This window comes from Phytophthora sojae, assembly GCF_000149755.1.
Source record: "Phytophthora sojae unplaced genomic scaffold PHYSOscaffold_1, whole genome shotgun sequence".
Classification (NCBI taxonomy): Eukaryota; Oomycota; class Peronosporomycetes; order Peronosporales; family Peronosporaceae; genus Phytophthora; species Phytophthora sojae.
In genome coordinates, this window is record NW_009258115.1 from 10,401,159 (window position 1) to 10,420,766 (window position 19,608).

Consider the following 19,608-nt stretch of genomic DNA (forward strand, 5'->3'; position numbering starts at 1 on the left):
CGCTTTTTACAGGTCGCCGAGAGCAAAGGCAACCCGACTCAGCAATCAGTGCCCGGGACGTACGGGAACACCGGCTCGCAGCAGTGGCGAGACTTTCCTTCGCGCTTGGCGAGACACACGCCCAACCCGGGTCGACCTTATCTCTTGGCGCTGCCAGCCGAGTACCCTACAAACTATGCCTCTCGGGTACCGGCAGCAGACATAATCCGGCCCCGTGCAGGGACTTACCGGAACGTGTATGTGGCGATGTGGGTTCCAAATCACGGAAGTAGCCGCTAGGCTAGACCTTAATCTCAGATAAGACAACCTAGAATCAGAGCTAAAATCTAAATCCCAGATCCTGTGAGACGTTTGTTCCTCCCTCCTGCAACCCCTTGTCTTGGTTCTTGCTAAGGCTACGCTCCGGACTTGCGTCGGCCACACCAGCTGCCTCCGAACTCGAACGTGTCCAGGTAACTTAAGACGAAGATTGCTCCTTACTTGGAAGGCCCTTGTCCGCACTTGTGTAGCCCGAATTGCCCCAGTTTCTTGAATATACAAACGTCAACCCACACACTTAGCCCACTCGTCTTATCAGGCCCTTGGACTCTGGGTCTGGACAACATAGGGCTTGGGGGTCTGATGGATGGGTTCAGATTCAAAATCTGATGGAAGCTCATCACATGTACACGTGTTGTAGGCCTAGAAAATTCTGCTCTGTTGGTTGTTATCTCTGTCGGGCGTCCTGAAGGGAATCCTTCATTGTTCTTAAGATTCGATACAAATACCAAGTGAAATGGGCGGTTTTAGATCTTGGCCGACTTCTTGCTCTGCTAGCGGCGCTTCGAACTCCGATGCACCGGATAACCCGTCCGGGTGCCTCTGAGCTCGGCTGGGTATCCCTGAGCTCGCCTGAGCTCGGCTGGGCACTTCCTGAACTCGGCTGTGGGTACCGAGTACAAACTCTCCCAACTTGACTTGGCCCTCTGAGTACTTGGGTACAACGTGCTTGCTGTGGTAGTGTCGAGTCGTGCTGATAATGTCTGCATCACAGGGTAACCCTGGGTAAGGCAGCTATTTGCCTCCGTAGTGCCGGTTACGTATGACTGGAACAGAATAGGATCCTAGTAGCCCCCACCAAATTCGTAAGAAGTATGGTCTAGCCTTGCAGAAATCGTTTAAGTTGAACTCGGGATATACAGCGGAGTCGGGTACGCGCAGTATGTTGCAGGTAAGGCGTGCGCACTCTCCGCCGTCGACGAAGGTATCCCATAGAGTGCAGAAGTGGTAGGATACATTCCGACCTGAAGTCAAATTCGGATGGATTGGGATGCACCATCAAGCCGTTAATCGTAGGAAGAACATTCGAATAACATCGAGCTGCCGCATCTCCCAAATTGGACAGGCATTCGTCCGCATTGCCAGCTACACCGCTGTTTGCAATACCACTAGTAGAGCCAATCGCCGTCGCGGGCTCGATTAAAAGGGGCGCGCCGCCAGTTTTATCGACACGTTTGGTGCGTTGTTTTTTTCGCGCACGCCTGCTTAATAGCTTGCCACCGACCCCGGTGTAATCCCCCACGCCCCAATCTACCTGCCAATTTTTATTCTGAAAGGTCGGCTAAGGGGGATGAGCTGTCTTGTTTGCCTCGAACAGGACAACTCCCCTTTCCGACTTCAACCCATAGTCCACTATTCGTGAATTTACCTCAATAGGGCTAACGCGCGCAAAGAAGCATCGATGAGTGTGTTTCAACGTTCATGCCTGCAACGACGTGCATTGGGGTCGCTAGCGCTGCGTGTGGTGGTCTTGCTAATACTAACTTATGTGCATGCAGGTGTCGAGATGTCGCTGAGCCGAGCGGCGGCGGCGGCGAGCGCCAGAGCGGCGATGCATTGGACTAAATCGAGAGCGGAAGGCCTAGTATGTGATTTGGTATGCAAGAAATGAATTGCCTTCTTGTCGTGACAGTACATAGTGAACCCAAGTATGTTTACCACTGTTGACAAATTTACTGATTCCCACTAAGGTATGATGGCTTGTGCAAAATTGCTCGTCGAGGCTGTGTAGGGTTCGGACCTCCCTAGAAGTTTAAAACGGGTGGGTGTACTTGCTTTCTGCTAGGCAACTCTACGGAGGTTGCATGTGCTAGCACATCACAAAGTAGTTTGCAAGCTGACAGAGGATATGTAGGCTTCTGACAGACGGGCATTGGCTTAGTTGTTAGGCTACCTAAATGACTGTAATGTACCTCACCAAAATCTAACATATCGCTTCTTGACGTTAGCACGAGGATGTATGTGACGGACGTGGATATCCGTAACATGAGAAGAATGGTAGCGCTATTTCTAGCAAGTATTGTGAATTCCGGCCAAATTTGCCGAATCGGGTCGGTTTTGGGGCCCCTGTCCAACCGACCAATACAAACATCAAGTCATTTGCCGAATCGCGGGCCAACAAACATATGGTTCTGTGCCCGTATGTCAATCCCAATCCGTACTTAACAGGGAGTCAAGGGGGCATAGCCGGGCGACCATAGTCAACCCAAGTGCTTTGGCGATTCGCCGGCGGTTTGCCACAGTCGATTCAATCCGCCACGCTCGGAAAATTAGAGTAGAACTCACAATACTGATAGCAATAAAGAAGTTGTATGGTGATGCACGACAAGGTCTAACATGAAAACCGCGGGCTGGATGCAGCGCGGGGAGCGTCTGGTCATGCTGTCCACGAAACGCACTTGCTCCCTGGTACGCAGTACTTGAATACCATTCAATTCGGATCGTTAAACCCAAATTCTCGACGGGGCGGGCTTATTTTCGAGGACTCATGACACCCGCAGAGCTTCAATCAGGTAAGTAGACAGGTATCGCGACAGTGCGCAGAACAGTAGCAGGAAAAGCGACAAATATATTTGTCTTTTAGATAGTATAATGGAATTGTTAGATAGTGCCATCATTTAGCAAATGTCTACATCATTTGTCTAGATTTATCAAATAGTGTCATCCTCCCGACCCGACCGCGACCGAGCTCTTATGGCCACTACATGCACTACTTTGCTGAAGTATATTATAATGCACACTCTGCTTTATTAATTGAACTGTATACTGCTGTTGACTAACGGAAGATGTGGGTTACAGTGGCAGCAGGTGCGGTCGTAGATATTGCTGGTGCAGTTCTGCCAGTTAGGCGAGTGCAGTATTGTGAACTACGAGATGCAATCGGGTGAAGTGTAGAGCCACCCATCCCTTGTTCACCTTACCTGAGCTTGCAGCATGCCGGTGACGCGGGTCGCGTGAAGCAGAAGGTGGTACTCAAGTGCATCTGGCTGCTACGTCCAGCACGTCCAGCATCTTTGCCGAGCCCGTTTTCGAATCCGCCCCATGCAGGTAGACAATGTCTAGACCACAACGAGGCCTTCGGCTACATGGAGGCCTTGGAGGTGATGCCCAGCACGCCCGCGTGGGGTGCCTCACGTGCAGTCCCTGCCTGTGCAACCTCATGATCATGCTTCTCAAGTGCCAACATTCCTTCTAGGAATTTCCTTGGCTGATGATGGTCGACTTTCCAAAGTCCTGCAATTCTTCGTGATAAATTCCTTCGTCTGCGAATATGATGTGATGGGTCCTATTCAATGTTAAAGCATCCAGTTGAGAAGGATCGGTCCATTCCTGAAGCCTCATTAAGGTGACTTTGACCCCAAATACAGTGGTACCTCCCTAAATGAACCCCTCTAACTGACTATGTGTTCCCTCTCTGGTTAGGATTCCTCGACTGCAAACAGGATTATATGGATTTCACTATAGGTGTTCTATAACTGACCAAAACCACTTTATTCTCTAAATGGTCGCCGTTGTTGGCGCCTCAACCCTCTAAATGGACGCCGTAGTAATATTGTGAAAACCGCTTAGTTTGTCCTGCTGAATTAGCCGGTTAAACATCGCTCAATGCGGATTTGAAGACTAATAAATCGGGGATGTATCAATTATAATCGGAGTATAAATCGCTCATCGGTCTCGTAATTATGTGCAGCCTAGCAATTTTGATCAACATGCATGTACCCTAGCTAGCCACAGTATTTTACAATTAGTGCAGCGTACATATATTTTTAACGAAAAACTAAAATATTATGATGTCGAGACAACTATGGGGGCTATGCAGTAGATACCAAGCAAAAGATAAAACTGCAGACATGGTGACAGGATATCGGGACAACAAATATTCCTATAACCTCACCGTATTGAAACTCACGTACAACCTGAGGGGATGCGATTCTGCTAATACCAATGAGAAGAAGGAGTAGGAACAGACAATACCGCGCCTACCGTTATTGGTTGAGTTCTATTTGTGTGAAGACGAAACAAAACGAGAGTACGAAATGCTGGAGGGGAACCAGGTAAAGAAAGCCATTGTATTGTGCACCTAAAATATGAAAATGTAGTCATTAGAAGTGTAGCTATTTCTTTATCTGATCAATTCTTTAACTGAAACAGCGTATTAGACCGAGCGAATTGGGTGTCATTTATAGAGGTGTGGCTGTACCACACAGGGTATATGTTCTTTCACTCCGCAGTTTAATTTACTATTTGTATGAAACCCTAAATTTGTCGATGAATTACGTTGGGTCAAAATGGTCAGGTATGATATAAACATTTGAACCTGCGCGAATATCGTAAGATCATATCCCAAACGATCGTTTTTAAGTACAATACAATACAATTCAACAAAGCAAAACAAAAATACATCAAAGCAGTGCCTAACGAACTGTGATCTCCCCCTGGGTGCGCCCGCCCGGGCACGCAGTTTCGAAATCATCATGCTTTCGTGGGACAGAGAAGTATGGGTATTCATTGGCAAGCATCTTGACAGTCGGTCTTGTACTTAAGTATTGCGCGTCAATTTTTTCTTAGGTAGGCGCTTTACGCAGTCCGCAATCTGCTAGCGCGAAGGAGACCTAAAGGAGGGGGGGGGGGCGTCAGGAGCACGTCGAAGTCTACTCCCAAATTTGCACGGATGCATACCAAACGAGTCCATTCAGGTTACAAATTCCTAGACTGCAATTGTTATTGGGTACGGTGCTTGCCGGTACACGTCGCTTCTCCACGTAAATGTTTCATACCATTAGAGTACACATTCCATATTTGCCCAGATGTGCACTCCCAGACTTTCCATTCCACGCCACACATCTTCCCTTCATGTCCTTCTTCATTCTTGGCACGGGACGGGCTTGTGCAATGAAGACGCCGTTCTATCATTTTGCGGTCGCCCGGGCAGACTTGGCAGTCCCCAGTGCGCATGACGTAGGCTGCGGGGCAGCAAAAGCGCGGTGCTTGTTAAAGCTTTCGCTTGCTTTATGCTGCGCTATAAGCAGCTAGGCATTGAAGTGGTGCTTGCACAAGAGAGCTGAGCTGATCAGAAGACAGCGCTGACTCTAAAAATCAGTGGCCAGCACGTTAGCTATTTTCTCCGACTAAGGGGTCTTGTTATTGTACACTAGTGCGCATATTAATCCGACCAAGGGGTTTTGCTGTGCGCTAGTGCGCAAATTAATCGGACTAATATGTGTGTACCGCAAATCGTTTTGGTTAAGCCCACTTACGTATTTTGTTGAGACACTGTGCAGTTTTGATAAAGCACCAATGAGCGCCTTCCAAAACCCCTATAAAACCGTTTGGTCAGTTTTATCCGTAATTTATTTTAAATTACCGAAGCGTTTTGTTGTGTATTGAATTGTTTCCTTGCCGTCAGTTTTGGAAGTACGATGGCGACAATGCCATCTCCCTCATGAACATCACCCGGCTTTATGTATCTTGAGCTGTGCTGTCGTATTTCCTACATGGTTGGCCCTCGCAGCTGCAGTGCTTGGTTCCATAGTAGCCAATAAGATTGCCTCTTTACCTTTATACTTAAATTCAATATACTGTATACAGATGCCTATATATTGTGGCGCAACACTCCCACTAAAGATGACAGCGATGTACTCAAGATCTTTCCTTGACTTCAACGACTTCAATTTCGTTCTCAGATTCTTTCTTGTCTCATGCCCAAATTTAAAATCCAGGTGACCTAAAATAGTGTATTCATGGCAGCGCTGGTACCCAACTTAACTGAGAACTGCCCAACATGATGTTCATACTTTATCTTATATATTACGGAAGCCCCTTCTCATATTCTTCTCCGCCTTTTGCTTTTGGCTCTCACTCCCTCATCTGCTTGCCTACCGATCAAGTGCTGGTTTCGCTGCAAATCCTTCGGGAGGGGGCCGTAAGCCACCCGACATCTCCTGACGACCGCAAGAGCTGGCCTAGGCCACAGAGAGCACACTGCTCCCGGCTTTTTGCGCCGACAGGCTGCCAACCGTCCAACTGGGGACAATGTCGGGGGGAAAGTCAGATCTACCTGCTACTCGCGACCACCCGGCTTATGACCAAAGTACTTTTCGATGGCACAGATTAGGGAGTCACTTAGCATAAAACTTAGCTTAAATCGAGTGTAGAGCACTCGGAGTACGGGGTTGATAGCCCGAACGGTTCACTATCCTTAAAATAGGGCTAGGTGCGGCAATTAGCATGGGTTTTAGGCCTTAATTATGCCTTTCGATCTTTAATTTTGCTCTCACTCCGTAAATTTGGCTTTAATTTGTGTCTCTGTTCTCAATTTGTATCTCCGTTTGTGATAGTCTATCTGTAGCTTTTTGACTTATTTTTGGACTAAAATAACTTTTATTGACACTGTTGGTCACATTTTGCTCTGTATCATCTTGTTCCTGATATTGATACTATTTAGAGTCTTATTGTTAATTTGAGACACTCAAATCCTTAACTCCCATCATTTCTCGGAGCTTTTCAAACTGGTTCTGACTGAGCGACTTAGTAAGTGCATCCGCTATCACATCGTTCGTATTACAGTACGTTACTGTGATACTTCCCTCTTCGAGACAAGCACTGCAGCTACGAGGGCCAACCATGTAGGAAAGACGGCAGCAAAGCTCAAGATACATAAAGCCGGGTAGGGAGATGGCTTTGTCGCCATCGTACTTCCAAAACTGACGGCAAAGAACAATTCAATACACAACATTTCAAGTACACGGAAGTCCGCAATTTGCACGCGCAGTTCTGGCAGCCATTTCTCAAGCTTTTTGCGCTTGTAGAGCCGGTCCTGGGTGTTGATGTGGGTGAGCAGCTTGTCCTTCCACATCGCGTACCCCTTGCCCTTGAAGGACTCGAGGCCGCTCGCGTTCTTGCCTTCAGATGCCATCGCTGGCTGCGGGGAAGCCAAGAGCAACCACCACCGGTCCCGAGCAGGGTGAATTGTCTGAGAAGGAGACAATGGCCATGCAATGGGCGGTGATGAATTGGGAAAGGGCAAAGGGCGACCTGCAGAACCTCCTGAACCAAGTGCTCCCGAACTTCTTCCTCTCGACGCTGCCAGACCTGGTCTCTCAGATGGAGCCATGCGAGGTGATTAAGGCGTTGGAGAAGGACTACGGTCAAGGAGACGCAGTCGGGCTAATTGAGCTGACCCGGGCTTGGTCAAAACTGGCTAAAGTCAGTGGCGCGACCTGCGCACTCTTTTTGGGCAACTCAAAAAGACCCGAAATGAAATTAATCGAAAGACCCAATAGAGGACATGGTCAGTGAGTCATGGCTCTGTGTCGAGGTCTTGTCCCAACCCCCGAGCGAGTTTTGGGCATCGTCGATCTCGATGAAGAAGGGCGAGTTCACGGTCGAGAAAGTCGAGAGTGCGCTGCGTCGCATCTTCAGAGAGAAGTCGAAGAAAGAGATCTCGGGCAACATGGAGAAGGGCATCCCGATCAACAATGTTCGCGCTAAGCCAGCACAGAACCGGAAGCACGCACCTAGGGCTGAAAACTAGTGCTTTTATTGTTTCGAGACGGGGCACTACAAGGCTGATTGTCCGGTGATGACTCGGGACAGGGACACCAACAGAGAAGGGGAGCAACTGTTTCAGACGGATGTGAAGACGGCTCCCGGGGCCAACAAGAAGGCCCGCAAGGCCAAGCAGTCAGTCATCAACACGATGAAGGCGGTCGTCAAGGAGGGCGAGAAGCGCGTGAACGAGCAGAGCCAGACGCCGCTCGAAGAGGACATTGACTACGCGGAAGACGTCCGCAGTCTGGCGTGCGACGAGGAGGGCAACGTGCCCATGAGTGATGGAGAAGGTCAATCGTCGGCTGATCTCGAAAAGATCGAGCGGGAGGTAAGAAGAAAGTATGCATCATATCTAAGCAAGTTACAGAGGCTTACACTAACAGATGACCTGTGGGTTGTGGATACAGGGGTTGGACATGCTGTAACACCAGACAAAGGGTGGTTCAGCAGTCTTCGCCCAAGCCACGGACTCCAGTTCACATCGGGCAACGGATCTACATCTGAGAGTTCACTAATTGGTTAAATACAAATTAGTGTTCTAAATTCTGATCACAATATGAGTGAAATAAAGTTAAGTGATGTAGCCTTTGATAAGCAATGCGATAGTAATTTGCTGAGCGCATACTATCTAGCCAAACAAGGATATAGACACTTGCAATCAAAGACAGGTGACTTCCTATTTTTCTTTGGTACAGAAGGCAAATTGCTATTTGCAGCAGTCGCAATTGGTGAGGTTTACTACTTGCCAAGTACTAAGCATAGAAAGAAAATGATACTGTCTGCACAGACACTAAAATACGAACGCCTAATAAAGGAGTGGCATTTGAGACTCGGTCATGTAGGCAAAGACAGACTGCTGAAAATAATTAGCAATCTGAAAACAGGAAAATATCTAAATCTGAGTTATTCTAGACTCAAAGAAATACCATTCTACTGTAAAACATGCCCGGAAATGAAGGACCGACGCATGTCGTATAGAAACATGGTGGGAGATAAGCCGACGGAGCCGCTACACACGCTCCATATGGACACTACAGGACGCCTTAGAGTGAATCGTCTGTACGGATCATTCGGCTACCGATCTGCACTTGCGGTGGCAGATGATGCAACTGGGTACAAATGGTATTTTCCGTTGAAATCCCTAAAAGAAGTGTCAGGGAAAATCAGAGATCTTCTAAAGCAACTCTCTGTTCAATTTCCATACAAAGTAAAGAAAATAAGAACAGATGGAGGTACAAAATTTGTAAATAAGGAAGTTTGCAAACTCTGCACAAAATTAGGACTTATGTTTCAACATTCAAATGTTGAATCACAAGAAGAGAATGGGAGCGCAGAGAGAGCACACCAAACCATGATGGGTGGTGTTAGATGTCTACTTAGAGGCACTAGCATGGCAGCAAAATTGTGGCCTGAGGCCTTACTTTACATGGTCGAAGTTACAAACCGCTTGCCAATGGCTAGACTCGGAATGAAAACGCCTTATGAAATGCTCCATAAAAGGAAATGTAACGGTTTAGCGTTACAGATCTGGGGATCCACGTGTTTTGCACACATTCGAAAAACCAAAAGAAAAGATCCTAAATTAGGTGGTCGAGCAATAGAGTGCAAGTTATTGGGTATATCTCCCAATTATAAAGGATATCGCCTGCTTGATGTCAAAGGAAACAAGTACATCACTGCAAGAGATGCGAAGTTTAGCCCAGTAGTTACGGAAGCAATGATCAATCAGTCTTTCCCAACCGAAAAGATCGTGGAAAGCAAAAGCGAGACTAAGATAACTTCTGATTTAGGAAAGAGATCTAGACAGGAGAGCGAACCTGAAGTTGAAGTTGTAAGTTCAGAATCGGTCACGTCTGAACCGAAATTCCAAGAAGTGGGAGATGACAAACAGGATACTAGTCAGAGACCGCGCCGCTCTAAGCGGCTAAGGTCGCAAAAGTCGACTTGTGCTAAATCTGTGACTGCTAAAATGTGTCATATTCCAATTCCTAAATCTTGAAAGGAAGCTCGTGCCACTTCCGCCTGGCAGAAGAGCATTAGGCTGCCATTGGCTATTTGATGGTAAGTACAATGCGGACGGTACCGTAGATAGGTTTAAGGCACGCCTGGTCGTTCAGGGCAACACCGAAATTTACGGAATTGATTATAAAGAGGTTTTTTCCCCTGTTGCTCGTTTCGAGTCCTATGGTCTACTGCTAGCGCTGGCTACGTCGCTTGGCCTGCACTTACATCAGACGGATGTACCAGCGGCCTTTCTAAATGGCCTGTTGAATGAGAGCATCTACATGAGACAGCCACTTGGGTTCCGCCACGGATCGGCCTGCAAATTACGCAAAAGTTTGTACGGTCTAAAGCAGGCGCCTAGAATTTGGTATGGCGTTCTAAATGAGTTTCTAAAGTCTTTAGGATTTTTGCGGTGCAAGAAAGAGTACTGCTTGTACCACAAAAAGTGGGAGGTTGATGGAGTCGACCACAGACTTATTGTTTGCGTGTATGTGGATGACTTGACTATTGCGGGTTCACATCTGAGCTCGATCCAAGAGCTAAAGAACAAACTATCAGAGAAGTTCACAATGAAAGATTTAGGAGAGCTACATTATCTTCTGAAAATGGAAATCAAAAGAGATTTAGAAGCTAAGACCTTGCGGATCTCGCAGCACAAGTATATACATGACTTGCTACTCAAGTATAATATGCGAAATTGTAATACTGAGCCAAGACCACACGCAAAGAGTATTATACTACAGAAGTAAGAGACTCTTACGCCAAAGCAGATCGCGGCTCAGCCGTTCGGTTATATAGGATTAGTAGGGTCCCTTTTTGGTTGGGGTTGGGGTGACGCCCTCCCCCGGAATGCGTGGCCAGCATGATGCTAGCTACGCGCTTCCGGCAGGTGCTCTCGGGCATCTGTACGTCCCTAGCGGGTCTTTCCTTCGCCCCTGAGCCGGCAGCACTAGCGACAACTACACCTCCCACCCTCTTATCGCGCTCTCCTCGCCGCGCGCATCAAACTAACCGTTTTAGGATAGGTTCGTTTAATGTCCAGTCGTTAGGTTCGACCCGCAAGCAGCAGGACACGCTCCCCCAGGACCTCCGGCGCTACCGCATCGACGTTCTCGGCATCCAAGAAACACGCATCTGCACCCTCGACAAGAAACGTATCGGAGACTACACGCTACTCACACTACCAGCCGTACAGGAGCGCCACGGGATCGGCTTTGCCATCTCCCCCCGCGTCCGCCCCTACTTACACTACACTGCGATCGAATCGGCGTCGTTCAGCTCTTACTCCCCCACGCAGGCCCCGTGACCATCGTCACGGCGTATGCTCCCCACAGCGGTCGGCCTCTCGCCGAAGTAGATCGATTCTACGCTGATCTCAGCGACACACTTGACCAACTACCAAGGCGCAACATCGCGTTCGTGACCGGCGACTTCAACGCCAAGCTCGGACAACAGATCAACGGAGAGGCATTCATGGGACCACATGCACGAGGCATACGCAACCGAAACGGCCACGCACTAGCTGACTTCTGTTCTACTCACCTTCTCTTTGCCACTAACACAGGTTTTCAAAAGCGAGCCCGCCACAAAACAACATGGAGTCAGCGCCGGACGAATCACTGTATTTACAACCAAATCGACTATATCCTATGCCCTCAGAACTGCCGACGGCTCTGCATGGACGCACGATCGTGGGGTGGAACGTTGACGGCGTCGGACCACAAGCTCGTCACCGCCGACTTCATCCTGAACGCCCGTCTTCGCTACAGCGCGGTCAAGCCAGATCCAGCACTCAAGTTAGCACGAGATCATCTCATCTACGACGACACAGCACGAGACGACTACACGAACGCGCTTCAGGCAGCGCTTTCACAGCCAACAGCACAAGGCAGCACCGTTCTCCAGCGCTGGACAGACACGCTCGATCGAATCCGAGAAGCAGCCGAGGGGACTATAGGATTCGCAGGTCCTAACCACCGCCACGTACGACATCACGACGATGAACTTCAGCTGCTCTCTGAGGCCCAGCGGGCGCATCAGCTTCGAATCTACAACGGCTGCGCCGCTAACACGATCGAGATCCGAGCCGCCCGCAACAAGATCCTCCATCAACTCCGAGCGCGATGCCGAGCCATCGCATCTCGCAAACTGGACGAGCGGATTACACGCATCGAAAATCTGAGCGACTCGGCACGAATGTATGCAGCAGTTCGAGACATTAGCCCCCATTGACTCCAACCGCTGTTACTCCACGACCAAGAAGGTAAGTATATCCTGCGGCAACAAACTACTAACAAGGTGATCACAGATCACTTCCGAACGTTGTTTTATGACCCAGGGCGGCCACATCCTGTTCCGGATCGTGAACCGTGATCTCTAACCCGTTCTGTTACAGCAACAGAAGTCGAAGCAGCCTTTCGGCGCCTCAACAACCGACGCGCCGCTGGGCCAGATGAGCTCCCAGCAGAACTTCTTAAGTACGGGGCTTCAGTCCTCGCGCCTCTCTTCGCAGACCTCGTCAACTGCAGCTTCGAGCAAGGCACTCGGTGAAGGAACACTCGTGTGCCTGCCCAAGCCCAACAAGCCCCGAGGTGTATGTTCCAGTCTCCGCCCCATCGTGCTGTTAACCAGCATTCGCAAGGCCTTATCTCTCGTCGTACTCGCACGGATATCCGCTACGGTGGACACATTCCTGTCCCCCAATCAAAGCGGATTCCGCAAACACAGAAGCACTGCTGACGCCGTGTGGGCGCACAAATGGCTCTGTGCCCGCGTGCAACGCTATCGTGAAACCATACATGTCCTCGGCATCGACCTCTCGCGCGCGTTCGACACAATCGACCGCGTCAAGCTTGTAGAAGTACTCCAGACATTCTTACACAACGACGAGGTCCGATTGATCAAGGTTTTGCTCGCCGACACCAAGCTCTCTCTGCGCTCCGGGTCCAAGGCACAACACAGCTTCGATAGCAACATCGGAACGCCGCAGGGCGATGCGCTTTCACCGGTCCTGTTCGTCATCTACCTGGAAGCTGCGTTACGCGACCTCGCATCCCACCTCGGAGTGAATCGGACCCTACTCGACCAAATGATCGTCTATGCTGATGATGCAGACTTTGTCTGCCGCGATACCGAGCTGGTCCAGCGCATCCAAGCCGAAGCACCAGCAGTGTTCGCACGCTGGTACCTCGAGATGAATGCAACCAAGACAGAACTAACCATGATTCAGCGATGTACAGGCTCGTCGGGCTACTCCCGACACGCTCGGGCGACAGAAGAGGCACACAGAAGCTTGGCAGTCTACTCGGCGACTCAGAAGATCTGACACGACGCAAAATACTCGCAGCAGGCGCGCTACGTCGGCTCTGGACAATATGGATCCGGCCCCAGTACGTCAGTGACGCCACCAGAGTCCGGCTGTATAACTGATATGTGCTTCCTGTTCTGCTGTACAACAACGAAACGTGGGCACTGACCCGTCCGAGCTGAGCGGGCTCGAAAGCTTCCACCGCTGACAACTACGTAGCGTACTAAACATTCGTTACCCTCAGCGAATCTCTAACGCCACGCTCTACGAAATCTGTCAGGAGCGCCCGCTCCGCCACAGAATCACAGCAGCACGATGGCGTCTGTTCGGCCACATCCTGCGCCAGCCCGAGATCCCAGCGTACACCCAGATGGCCGCCTACTTCGACTCGTCGTCCAAGGGAACCTGGCGTGGACGCCCACGCACGACACTACCGACTGTGCTCGAATCTCGAGCGGATACGCCTATCGCCTCGAGACCCGCCGTGACCTGGACCAACTTCGGCTGCTTGCACAAGAGAAACCTAAATGGAAAGCCCTCGAGAGGGCAATTGTCGCCGTACTGCCGGCGAAGAAGGACCCGACGTATGCGGACACCACCTTATGCCGTCGACTAGCAAAGCTGAGCCTAGCGACAGCATAGTGTGGCAACGCGAAAACGTAATACATTACATTAGGGTCCCTAATGTACCTAGTAAGAGGTAGTAGACCTGACATAGCTAATGATGTGAGGGAACTAAGTAAGTATTTGTCTTGCTACAGTAAAAGTCACTGGAGAGCTGCTCAGCGACTACTAAAGTACTTGAAGGGAACGTCGCAGTATGGCCTTATAACTAACTCCGAGTTGCGGCAATGGGTCCGCTCGCTGGAATGCTCGTCGCTGGGCCCGCCTCCGCAAATACCGCGCGGCCCTGCTCCGCGGGCACCCCGCGCGGGTTTGCTACGGCTACGCTCCTCGCAACCGCTCACTACCGCCTTCTAATATGGTGGACCTACCCCTAAGGCTGTGTGTTTTTCAGACTTTTTGTGTGCTTCTACTATTTACTCTTTTGGAAGGCACCCAATAGAGCTTTTTTTGCTAAAGCCTTGTTTTGATGACACCCCCATCCTGTTTTGTTTTCACCGTACTGTAGGTACCCTCTTCCGACACCTAATACTCCTTATTACTTTTGAGATTTAATGTGTTTATATTTATAAGGTTGCAGAAGACCTAGCAAATATATTATATCGTTACGAGGTTTTCGCGCCAAAACCATTCATTTCACATTTTGGCAGGTAGCAGTGAGGAGCAGCGGGGGCAAGTGTGAAGAAGCATGATGAAGACACGGCGATGACGCAAGAAGAATTCTGCGCTGCTGCACCCCGCCAGCTCCTGGTAGACCTCTCGCGGGACGAAGGCGAAGAGCAGCGCCGCCGCGGATAGGAGAAAGCTGCCCGACGCCACCCAGGAAACGTAAGTCCCTGTGGACGCGTCCAGCACCTGCGCCGACAGTGCCTCGTACAGCGAAACAAAGCGCTCAAGCGCGAAGTGCCTGCGCTATATCTTAGCCCATGCTACTGGGGCTGGAGCTGAGTCGTGTTCGGCGCGCTGAGCCTGCAGCCGCCCACGGAAGGAGCTTTTGGAGAAGGCCTACAAAGACCAGCTAACGCCAATGCGCTGGAGCGAGGTAATCTGCGGTACGATGTGCGCTAAACTCGTTTCGCACTGCTGGCGCTATCCATACATATAGTCTTGCCTCTCAATGCATCTGAGCTAGACCTCTATGAGCCAAAATACAGCTTAAACCCAAGCAATACAATCCCCCTTTAAATCTGATAGAAAATCCGATGTCGGAAGTAAGGGTACATACAGTAAACATTGTTTGCTCGCATCCGTCTCCTTCGAAGAGATGAGCTTGTCGGTGCTTACTAATAGAGCTGTTGTAGTTAGCTTAACCTGCCCTTAACTTTCTAACCTCTACTTGCTTAACTTACCCCCTCCTTACCAGCCTCTACTTTGTTTATGTGGACCCTTGTTCATCATCCAATACAAAACCCTATATAAACGTATAGTCCAATCAAGCGCCTCGCAGTGTCCTGGGTGGATGTTCATGGTCACACTCGTCACCTTCCTCGTAGATTCGCGCTCTGCGCCGCCACTTGCAGCGCCACATGTATAACTGACTCGGCGGCGAGCTGCCAGTGGAATTTCTCGACTTCCAGCTTCGTCCTCCAGCATGCAAACCTCACGTTCGAGCTCCCTCCCCCATCGTTGGTGCCGCCATCACGGCTGTGTACGCTACGGAGCCGTGGAACATGGGCTGTATTCAGCGCAGCTTGCTGTCGAACTGCGTGGCTAGGCCAAGACAGCTGCGCTGCTGCCACGGACGTCGGCGTCATTGAGCTCGCTTCGCCCTGCAGCGCAGGCTGATTGGTTTGCAGTCACGCGACAGCGTCAACTGCATTAACCAGATCAACAGGCAGGCCGATTCGGCCTTCCAGTGCAAGACGACCGTGGGCAACCAGACCGTCGCCTTCGCCAACCTGCTCCCGGACATTGTCGGAGACAATGCCGGAGACAAGACGGGCAACAAGATCAAGGATGTTGCGGTCGGCTCGGATATCATGCCCGCACTCCAGCAGCGCCTCCACCTCGGGCAGCGGCAGCGGGTCGGTCCCTCTCAGCAAGTTCGTCCCAAGCAACGAGGAGACGGACCGAGCAGCTTGGGCTCGACAGCAGATAAGGCGGCTGCCTTGGCGGCGTCTGGGCTATTATAATCGACACTCTTCTCCCTCTGCTTGCTGGCGATGGTGTTGCCGCTCGCCATCATTAGCCGAGCGCGTGCTTCATGTCGCTGAGCAATATAGATTGTCACCACTAATACACTGACAAACGTGTACGCATAAGGTGACATGTATTAGGATCGACTCGTTTTTGAATGTACTAGCGCCTCCGCCCGACCCAGAGGTGTACTTTCATCACTAGCCGTGCATCGTCCACGAGTGTTATCGCTGCTAGGCACCCCCACGCTTCGCTCGTTTAGAATTTTCAGCGATAAACACTAGGTCCCGCACCAGCTCCGGCGTCAACGATCTCCTTTTGGCAGTGATGATGTTGCCACTGGTGGAAAATGCTCTTTCGGAAGGGACACTGGTCCTAACCACTTCCTTGCCAGGCGACTGAGATTAGGATAGTTGCTTCGATTTCCTGCCCACCACGCCACTTGCCTGCCTTACTAAGCGCGCGGGCCGCAGCCAAGTAGCTTTCAATCTCTTGAGCGCAGGCCTTCCTTAGAGGTGTTTGACTCGAGTCATCAGGAGAAGCTTTCAACACGAATTGAGTAAAGAAGTCCATCTTGTCAGGATCTGGTGATACAGCCGAAATAGAGCTCTGCGGTGGTGGTGATTGCAGCTCGGCCAGCTCAACCGCAGCATCGAGAAAATCCGCGTGAGCTTTTGCTCGGTTTTCGTCTGTCAAGTGGCTCATTGACATTGCCATTCGTGGGTCCAAAAATGCAATCCAGACGAGCTTTGAGGTTTTGAGGGCATCAAAGCGCTCCGTGAACAACCGTCGCATTGCCGCTTGACATTCTAGCATTAAGACCCGGACTTCGTCGACATAGGCTTCCCTACCAGCAGCACTTAGAATGTTGTTAAATAGTTCTCGGTTGCGAAGGACGCCTTCCAGCGCATCAAGAGCGGGCAGGACCACAGGAAGTGTCGGATACAACTGTCCGTCCAGGGGTCTTGACACCGACTCAAATGGGCCCAACAATACACAAAGGCATCGGATAGCCAACCACTGCTTGTGTGTTGGCTTCGATAGCTTTTTGTGCATTCCATCAAATTCCACTCGCCCCTCGTAAGTGAACAAATGCTCGAAAAATTTATCAAGCGCTGGCTCCAGTCGAATGCACCGTTCAAGCATTGTCCAGCAGGAATTCCAACGCGTCGGGCAGTCGACGACCAGATTTATGACATCGCCCGGTTTAACGCGGAGGTGTTTCTTCTGATTTCAGCTAGACGGTTGTACGCTTTTGGTGACTTTCGGAAGTACACCGACAGAGTCCGAAACGCTTGCACAACCTCGCGCATAGACTCTAGCTCCGTTTTCTCCAGGCTCAAAAGTGTTTCGGCCAGAAATGCATCCAACTCATCGATAGCATTTTCACGAAGAATCTCCATGTCCGCTCGTTCATCTTCATTCAGGTTGTCATCTTCTTCGTTCTCATTCTCTAGCGCACCTGGCTCTTGCGCAACTACCGACTTCCACGCTGGTCTTGAATTCTGCGGCGACTCTTTCTTCTTCTTCTTCTTCTTGGACAAGGCGCCCGATAGTACTAAGTGAAGCTCATGCGCCAAACACGGGGCGTGCTCGACGCCAAAACTGTCACCAGCAGCTACCATGTTAGACCCCAAATCATGGACAAATCGAGTACAATACTCTTTACGAAGCCTCCACACCTCCATTATCTCCTCCAACGCCAACCAAATCGCTGCAGCATCATGTTTCCCAGGCAGCTCGCGTACTTCCAGCGTCCAGTTTCGCACCTCAAATGACTCGGTCAAATAGTGGATAGTAAATGCAATGTAACTTCGCGGGTTCCTCGAAGTCCAAATATCGCACGTAATTGAAAAATATTCGCACGACTGCTCGATGCCGGCGCACACGAAAATCCTCATTTGGTCGGCCACCGAGATGATACACCCACGCAATTGAGCACGCTTGGGAATTGCCACGCGAACACCACACAACTTTTCAGTGATAAACGCAATGAACTCGAGGAAGCCTTCATCTTCGACAATAATCAGCGGGCGAAAGTGCGCTGCAACCCACCGCGCGAGTAGCATATTCAGATACTTCTGCTCATCCGGACTGATCTCTCGAAGCGTAGCCGCTTCCGTGAGTTCTTCATCGAGATTGCGTTGGACTGGTTGCTCATTTTCGCCACGGATGAACTCGTTTAGCTCACGAAGATGGTACCGCTCCATGTGCTGCGCAACCTTGTGTTGAGACGTTTTAAACGCTATTGTCATTTTGCAACGGGTGCAAAAAGCAAAGGCGGCGTGCTTGTTTTCGAGCTCGGCGTCTGCCAAGTACCAATGATCAGGATGAGTAGCTAGTCGAACGAATTGCCACAGTTCGTGCCGACGCTGGCGTCTTGTTGTGAACAATCGTGGTGGAGCAGTGCTTAGACGAGTGCCAGGATCGGGGACTTCTCTGTGAAGCGCTGCAAGATCCGAACGTGGGTCTCGGTCGCTTGGCGGCTCGGTCGGCTCAGTAGGGCGGCGTTTCTGGCTGGAAGTTCGTCTTGTACTTGAACGTGCTGATCGCTGTTGCTTGTGCTGGCGGACACTCGATTGGTGCGTGCTGGAAGGGCTTGCTCGCTTTTGCTTCCGAACACGAGCCGAAGTGCGTCTCGAGCTCTGCACAGAGCACCCTGCACTTACAGCAGGGGTAGCAGGAGGTGTCTGTGTATTGGCGTCTTGGGCGAAGCCATCTTGACCCGGAGCTAGCTCTTGGCCATGTCTCGGAGACTGTGGACCATGCACTTGGGTGGCGTCGGTCTCCGTTGTGGGCTCTTGAAGCTCCCGGCTATCTGGTGGAGCACGAAACGCGCTCGTGGCGGGGCTTGCACGACGAAGCTCTTCAGCTTCCATCTCGAAGTGCCGTGTGCACACCCTCACGTTATAAACACAAGTTGTTAGAAAAGTTAAGGGTTACTTTCGCGACAGCTCTACTTACTAAGCACTGCTTCGCGCAGCTGAGTAAGGATTGGTGCTACACTGTACTACAGTGTTACAGTAGTGTACTGTAAAGGACACGCTCCTGCTCACACCACCTTGAAGATATTTTTCGTGACATTGGACCAAGTTTACAGGCTAACATGGCCTCTTGGGAGCCGTGAATAGCCAGAGTTCCCACGCTCAGTCTCCAATTCGCTCGCCATCACTCAAGAACAACAACAAAAACTTCTTTGCAGATGCGCTTCTGTTTGGTCGTCCTGCTCGCTGCTCTGCTCGTCTTGACGAATTCACGCACGACATCGGCGGCTTCGGAAACCTACGAGGGAGCTGATGTCACGACGATTTCCAGCTATACCAAGCGCTCGCTACGGACGGCAGAAGACAAGGAGGAACGAGGTATCACCGTCGAAGTGCCCTCGTTGGAGAAGGTGTCCTCCGTAACGGGAAAACTCCCTGCAGCAGTGGTGAAACGTCCCAACAAGGCTGCAAGGCTCTTCCTGTACAACTTGTGGCTCGTTGTTATGAACAAGTCACCACAATGGGTCAAGCAACACCACCCTGCCTTGGCAGATGGATATATGAGATTCCGGCTGAACAGACTTGTGGGCAAATATGCGTAGTCGACTTATCAGTCAAACCGTCGTACCACTTATTGGCACTCATGACGAACGATTGATCTGTAGAGTGGAGGCGTAAAATTCA

At 50.5% G+C, this 19,608-nt stretch overlaps 8 protein-coding genes across 8 annotated transcripts; 6 read left to right on the top strand and 2 right to left on the bottom strand.

The window, feature by feature from the left end:
* Positions 1-7,272: 7,272 nt before the first annotated feature.
* Positions 7,273-7,491, top strand: PHYSODRAFT_418378 (hypothetical protein; the record flags this gene model as incomplete). The annotated part of the gene is made up of 1 exon (XM_009518706.1): positions 7,273-7,491. A coding segment is annotated over one exon (219 nt), but the record flags the coding sequence as incomplete, so codon positions are not given.
* Positions 7,492-8,425: 934 nt separating this feature from the next.
* PHYSODRAFT_448567 (hypothetical protein) lies at positions 8,426-8,968 on the top strand (the record flags this gene model as incomplete). The annotated part of the gene is made up of 2 exons (XM_009518707.1): positions 8,426-8,587; positions 8,687-8,968. Coding segments are annotated over 2 exons (444 nt in total), but the record flags the coding sequence as incomplete, so codon positions are not given.
* Positions 8,969-9,280: 312 nt separating this feature from the next.
* PHYSODRAFT_416387 (hypothetical protein) lies at positions 9,281-9,556 on the top strand (the record flags this gene model as incomplete). The annotated part of the gene is made up of 1 exon (XM_009518708.1): positions 9,281-9,556. A coding segment is annotated over one exon (276 nt), but the record flags the coding sequence as incomplete, so codon positions are not given.
* Positions 9,557-10,735: 1,179 nt separating this feature from the next.
* On the top strand, positions 10,736-12,862 carry PHYSODRAFT_418173 (hypothetical protein; the record flags this gene model as incomplete). Its single annotated transcript, XM_009518709.1, has 3 exons — positions 10,736-10,922; positions 11,840-12,071; positions 12,583-12,862. Coding segments are annotated over 3 exons (699 nt in total), but the record flags the coding sequence as incomplete, so codon positions are not given.
* Positions 12,863-15,395: 2,533 nt separating this feature from the next.
* On the top strand, positions 15,396-15,936 carry PHYSODRAFT_294744 (hypothetical protein; the record flags this gene model as incomplete). The annotated part of the gene is made up of 2 exons (XM_009518710.1): positions 15,396-15,452; positions 15,601-15,936. 2 exons carry the CDS (start codon positions 15,396-15,398, stop codon positions 15,934-15,936), a joined length of 393 nt encoding a protein of 130 aa, XP_009517005.1.
* A 237-nt stretch (positions 15,937-16,173) lies between these two features.
* Positions 16,174-16,996, bottom strand: PHYSODRAFT_309939 (hypothetical protein; the record flags this gene model as incomplete). Its single annotated transcript, XM_009518711.1, has 2 exons — positions 16,174-16,338; positions 16,535-16,996. 2 exons carry the CDS (start codon positions 16,994-16,996, stop codon positions 16,174-16,176), a joined length of 627 nt encoding a protein of 208 aa, XP_009517006.1.
* A 692-nt stretch (positions 16,997-17,688) lies between these two features.
* PHYSODRAFT_413662 (hypothetical protein) lies at positions 17,689-18,009 on the bottom strand (the record flags this gene model as incomplete). The annotated part of the gene is made up of 1 exon (XM_009518712.1): positions 17,689-18,009. A coding segment is annotated over one exon (321 nt), but the record flags the coding sequence as incomplete, so codon positions are not given.
* A 1,133-nt stretch (positions 18,010-19,142) lies between these two features.
* Positions 19,143-19,526, top strand: PHYSODRAFT_284504 (hypothetical protein; the record flags this gene model as incomplete). Its single annotated transcript, XM_009518713.1, has 1 exon — positions 19,143-19,526. The coding sequence occupies one exon, from the start codon at positions 19,143-19,145 to the stop codon at positions 19,524-19,526; it is 384 nt and encodes a 127-aa protein (XP_009517008.1).
* Between the last annotated feature and the right edge of the window lie 82 nt (positions 19,527-19,608).